Below are 6,545 nucleotides of genomic sequence, written 5' to 3'. Positions count from 1 at the left end.
ATCGGAAATTTAATGAAATAATCTTTATTTTAGATGAGTTTAATCACATTTTATTTCCATAAAGGAAAAACAACAAAAACTAAAATCAAGTTATGTACAAATAAAAAAATGAAAAATGAAATATTTTTTATAAATTAACATGGTCTAAATTAATCAACATTCATCGTGTTGTTGTGTGCGCTGAAACTTTGCGAAGGAGTATTTAAAAACTATTAGATCTATTTTACTCAACCAACTCTAGTTAAATAAGGTAAAAATGAACAAGTTTATTTTATCAAACACATGTGACTTTTGATAAAAAGCAATGATTGTATGAAGAAATTGACCTAACCAATGTGCTCATACCCACTGAGAGCGAAAACAAAGAAGCAGACAAATTCTGAAACACGGGTCAAAGGTTGCAAACTCACGTATAAGCAGCCAACTTGGAAGCTTATAGTTTTGGTCCGATTAGCCACCTCCATCTCCCTTAATGGGTTGGTGTTGTCTCATCATCTCTATTTTTTTCTCTGCACGAAAATCATTTTTTAATAAATAAGCATATACCAGCAATTTCTTTTAAAATAAAAGTAACTTCTTTTTACACAGAATCATTGACATAAGTTTACCCCCACGTCATAAAATGAATATTCAATAAAAGTGAGGAGAATTAACTCTCAAGAGAATTGGGATGGTAGAGTGTACTGGTGTGTCTGCCCTAATCCGCAAATTCGCCTCCATTTAAGAGTTTATGTCGGTTAAATTAAATTTTTAAATCTAACAATATTTATTGGTTCATCCATTATTGATATCAATATTTTATATATAATTTTATTTTATTTATATTAATTTATTTATGCATTATTTGATTCATTAAATTATTATTAATAACTAATTTATTTTATTAAATATTAAATATTTTTAATTAAAATATTAAAATTTAATTTTTTTTATAAAAAAATTTATGTTAAGCATCACTATGCAACTTAATATTCTAGTTAGGTTGACACATAAACTAACAACAATCATTTGTCATCACATAAAAAAAATATTATTATTAAAGAAAATACAAAAATATGGGAAGATTATATCAAAACCTATGTTAACAAAAACGATACATAGGTAGACTATACCTATTCATAAAGAATTTTAGAAACAAACTAGATGGAAGCTTATTATACCAATGAAATGATTCTCTATGAATAAATCCTAAATTAAACAACTTATCAACACACATATTCCCTTCACGAAAAATATGAGTAATCCTAAACCTGATTTTCCTATAATAATTAAGACAAATATTCCATCGATTACGAAACATTCACGAAACATTAATGTAACACAAATCAAGGCAGAATCAGAATCAAGACAGACATTAGTAAGTCTCATCTTTTGAGCTTCCTGCATAGCAAGTAAGCAACCATAACAATTTGAACTTCAAGAAACACAAAGAAAACACCAATAAACTCTCTTATTCTCTCAAAAAAATATCTTCACAAATAGTAAGACGAGGATCCCCTATTAATTTTAACTCTTTCTTATATTTTACTGTTCAAAAAGTTATTTAATGACTATAACTAAATAAAAATTAAAAAAAAATTGAAAAGTGATGGAGGAATGATAAGATAGATTACCCATTTGAATTGTATAACTTTAATGAACGAGTCTATCCCACCCACTTTTAGCACAGTAGTAACAAATTGGTCCAAAGAGATCCGCAGTGACCCATTTTTGCAACTGGAGCACAAAACATACCTTTCACTTCATACAATTCTAGAAAGAAAAAGAGGTTTGAGTAAACCTTTTGGTTAAATATTTACATTAACATTAACAAATGAAATAAAAATTTAAGGTTCATGAGTGATCCAACACAATCATCAAGATGCCAAGCAAGCTTCCCAGAAGAGCCTGTTCTTTTCCATCTCATCCACAAACTCCTGACTTGAATCAAAAGACACAAAGGACTTCATCTGTTCTTCTTCCATCTCATCATCTTCACAACACGACATTCCATAAACACCACTTTTCTCATCCTCCTCCACCTCTTTCTTCGCAATCTCATCATCATGTTCCTCTTCACAACACTCATTCTCTTCCCCATCCAACACACCACCCTCCCAACCACCACATCCTTCGTAGTTGCAAGATAGAGCATCATCATTATCATCACCACCACCACCAAAGATAGGATGATCACGATCAGCTTCTTCAGAGTCACCGGAGGCTTCAAAACAAAAGTAAGAAGACAAATCCAGAGGCTCCTTCCTCTCCATGCCGACTCTTGTAACAGAAGGAGGCTTCTTCCTTTTTTTTATCCTTCTGATATTGACGAGTTTATGAGATCCTAAGAAAAACGGTGCCTCAAATAAGCTTGTGTTTGTAAAACTGTGGTGTGATGGTCTTCTAGAAGTACAGTAACTGAGTAAAGTAATGCATGCCGCATGCCCAAAAGCAATAGAAGAGGATAAGGATTTATCTTTCTTTTCTTTTGTAGCCACTTCTAGAACAAAAGCAATACCACTCTATGATTTAACGTCAAAGGAGACTTATCTTCTTCATCTACATGGAGGCGTTTTGAATTGGTTCGGTGGTGTGCCTGATGGTTAAATAGACCCCTCACCTTCTAGAACCTTGTCTTATTTGTTGCTTTTGCTGTCTCCTAGGTGTCTGCTATATACTAATGAAACCCACCTAATATCTTTTTAATATTTAATATTACTGTATTTTTATTTTTTATTTTAAATTATGACAAATTCATGTACAGAGTTGGTCCACCTTCGATCAAAACGAGTGAGTGAGATAAATAATATATAAAAAGATTCAGAAACAAAGCTTTTAAGATTTTGAGTTTCAACTTTCTCTGATATAAATAGGCTGATAACTTTTAACCCATTCAATCTAAATATCTTCTGTTAGTTATTATTAATTCTCTCTTATATGTATATTCAAATAAAGATTTATCTAGGGGCATTCTGTTTCTAGGTACTTATGAAGTTGACTTTTATCTTTTTCTTTATGAATTGCTTTTTTGTTTCTATAATTGAACTTGAATAATAATGCTGGTGTTTCTTCGTAAGTTATTTTAATATTAGAGTATTTAATGTTATTGGTGGATCTCTTTGATTTACAAATTGTATTTAAATAAAAAAAAATTACATTTAAATGTTTTGTGTGTATGTGTGTTTGAATTTTATTTAAGAAATTAAGTTACATTCAATTCAAGGTAAGTAAAATTGATTTTTTTTTATTGTATCTTCTCTAAATTAGTTAGAGTGTATAAAAAAATGAGAAAATATAAACACAATGTTTAAAATTGAAAATTAATTTAGACATTCCAATTAATCTAAAGGCACTCCTTATTATTGATTGGACAATTATATATTGATAATTGAGTTAGAAAAATTTTTGGGATTTAAAACTTTTCTAGTATGTCAAATTCAGTGGTCTTAACTCTTTGATGCAAATGGTCCTTAGGATAAATATTACATTGATTACGTGACATGTAAAAGTTTGTGTAATTTAGTGTTGAGTGTAAAGCAAAGTTATGGGGTGCACGAAACTAAGGGTAGAAAAATGTTGTGATGCTTCATTAAGAGCCTTTTTGACTTTATTTACATATTACTTCATCATTGAACGCAATAATAGAATCCAACTTCATGAAGGAAACCCCAAATTGTTTCCACATGTAATGAAAAGTAATAAGATGGAAAGAAATAAGAAGGGGAGTGAATAAATAGATAGGATTTTAAATTATTTGAATTGAGAGGAAAATGAAAAACTTTATTCAATTCAACAATATGACTAAAGAAAGAGACAAGGAAAAAATAGAAAAAGTTTAAAGATGATGGAAGCTAAACTCAAGGAACTTAAAAGAAATATTAGAAAATATAATTTTAAAAAATAAATACATGTTGTGAAAAGGAAATTTTTTGTTTTAAATATTTTTTTATAGATATCTAACATATTACATAATAAGTGTAACTGTTACGGGTTAAATTAGTTGGTTCAATCTAAATCAATTTAAGGAAAATTTTAATACTCGGTTCCCATTTTAAAGTTACTTTAGATATATAATTATTAGAATATCTAACACCCAGACATATATAGTTTTAGGGGGCGGATGTAATATTATTATATGACTCTTTATATTATTCATCACAATTCTTCAAATTTTTTTCAATAATTTTACATTTTTATAAATTTTTATGTTTTATCAACCAACATTCAGAAAAACATCATTAAATAAAAATTAATTTTAAGAGAATAAATTACTAATTAATTAAGTTAAATATTAATTTATAAATTAAAAAATATTAGTATTTCAAATAATTTTTATTGTTTATAAAAATTTATAAATGTATAAAAATCTTGGTAACTAATAATAAATATTAATAATTATTTAGTTTATAAAATAATATTTAATTTAATTAATACAGTAACTAATTACTTTTTTATTTTTATAATTAATTTTAGTTTAATAATTTTTTTAATAATAGTAGGAGGTATGGATAAGTTGTTTTTCAATTTTGTGTAACTTTAGTCCATTTATTAAAAAAATAATAATAATTTATGTGGTCTGAAAAAAAAAAGTATATTCAATACCGTTTATCTATTTAACTCAAAAATTGTATACTATAAAATAAATGTATAAAAATGTTTAAATTCCTTCAACGTGTTTAATGTGTATTTTGTGACGATCCCAAATTGTCAAGAAAATGGGCTATAGTTAGTTTACTTACAATTACAACTCTACCCTTTTACAAAGTCAATAAGGTGTGTTTTTTCATAGTTTTTTTTTATAAAATACATTTTGAAAACAAGGTGTATTATTCAAATTAACCAGAAGTTTACAAATATTTTAAATTTAAAGATAATACTCTTACCTTTTTTTATTATTACAATGAGAAATAAATGTTATTTTCTTGTCAAAACATGAAAAAGTATTCTACAACTCAACTGCTATTTTTTTTAGAATAACTGATATCGTTTATAAATATTCAATTTTAACTAATAACACTTTTTTTTTTGGAAATATTGTATTTCATGTATATTCTTATATCAAAGATTAAAATACACGTTAAAATTTTACTTTCCCCACTTTACTAGACTTTCCATAATAATTTTCTTACTATGTCATTTGAATGTATATTTTGTGTTCTATCTTGTCGACAACATTAATCATGTTAAATTAGTACCTTTTATTTATATATATATATATATTTTTTTTAACATTTTATCTCTTAAATCAGGGGCACGAATGAATTAAAAGAAGGTCAACTTAATGAATAATATTAGGTCTGACTTTTCAAATGTAATTAATATATTTAGAGTGTTTTGTTGTCTACCGTAACAAAAATTAATTACACATTTAATTTTTATTCATACATAAAATAATTAAGTTTAATTAAATTTTGAATATTTATAAATTTAGATATTTTTTATTTACTCTTTATAATAAATATTAAGTATTTAAAATTTTATACTCAAATAAAGGACGAGATTAATCAAAGATCAAACATTAAGTAATACATTTTTAATGATAGATTAAATCTCTAATCAGACTCAATAACAAATGACCCACAATAATCATATAAATAAATACAAATTTAAAAAATCAGGTATGTCATCATCTAATACTAATTACATTGTGCACTGAGTGTAAAAAAAAGTAAAGAAGTGAAGAATGCAGAAAAAAAACATTCAAGAAGAAAATAACAGATCGACCAAAAATAAAAATAATTTCATAATCAGAATAATTGTTATCTAATAAAACTAAAAATTATCATTCATTTAACATTTAATTAATATTAAAAGTTATATAAATAAATAATTGATTTATGGTTGTAAATTTATATGGGATTATACACGGTTTTTCTAAATAGATTAAGATACACGAATATTATGGTTTAAAAAATTGTTTTTTATTTAACAAATCATAATTATATTTTAAAAATGGATGAAATTTTACATTTAAATTAATATTTTCAATTATTTTATTTTTGCCAAATTTGAATTGGACCGTTAAAATTTCAGACTATGTCGGCGAGTTTGTCCATGTACGTATCTCTGCTCATGTGTTATACATGTGCGCTTTAGGCACCACTCTCCATGCATCTACAAATGAACACGTGCTTTCACCAATTTTTTCACACATTAAATAACATATTTCTATTGCTTTATTTTATATAAATACCGACGCCACGTATTTTAATTTTTTTTATCATTATTCTATAATTTATATTGAAAAAATAAAAATTTATTTAAGGATTCAAAAAAGTTAAACAAAATCGAAGAAAAACGGTAGATTATTGTTAATGTTATTTTTTTGTGTACATATCACTATCTATTTTTATTTTTGTAAATACGTTAATTTTATTATTCAATGTAGATGTATTTTTCAATAATCAATATACAAATATTTTTTTTTTGTTTTTATTCTATATAAATATTGCTTTTATTTTATGTTTTATAAATATATTATTTTTACTTAATTTATGTAAAGTCATGGTAAAAAATGTTTGGCAACTACGATTATAAAACAAGTTCCAATGAGAGACTATGAAGGA

The 6,545-nt window shown here is 25.7% G+C and overlaps 1 protein-coding gene across 1 annotated transcript; it reads right to left on the bottom strand.

Annotated features, from left to right (window-relative positions):
• Positions 1 to 1,679: 1,679 nt before the first annotated feature.
• LOC137829360 (uncharacterized) lies at positions 1,680 to 2,664 on the bottom strand. Its single transcript, XM_068636166.2, has one exon. The coding sequence runs from the start codon at positions 2,250 to 2,252 to the stop codon at positions 1,857 to 1,859; it is 396 nt and encodes a 131-aa protein (XP_068492267.1). The 5' UTR covers positions 2,253 to 2,664; the 3' UTR covers positions 1,680 to 1,856.
• Between the last annotated feature and the right edge of the window lie 3,881 nt (positions 2,665 to 6,545).

This window comes from Phaseolus vulgaris, chromosome 7 (assembly GCF_051622355.1).
Source record: "Phaseolus vulgaris cultivar YP4 chromosome 7, ASM5162235v1, whole genome shotgun sequence".
Lineage (NCBI taxonomy): Eukaryota > Viridiplantae > Streptophyta > Magnoliopsida > Fabales > Fabaceae > Phaseolus > Phaseolus vulgaris.
The sequence above is the reverse complement of the archived record's forward strand: the minus strand, read 5'-3'. Positions and strand labels throughout refer to the sequence as shown.

Bases quoted from the DNA above. Each gene is read 5' to 3' on its own strand.
- LOC137829360 (XM_068636166.2), bottom strand. From the start codon at position 2,252: ATGGAGAGGAAGGAGCCTCTGGATTTGTCTTCTTACTTTTGTTTTGAA.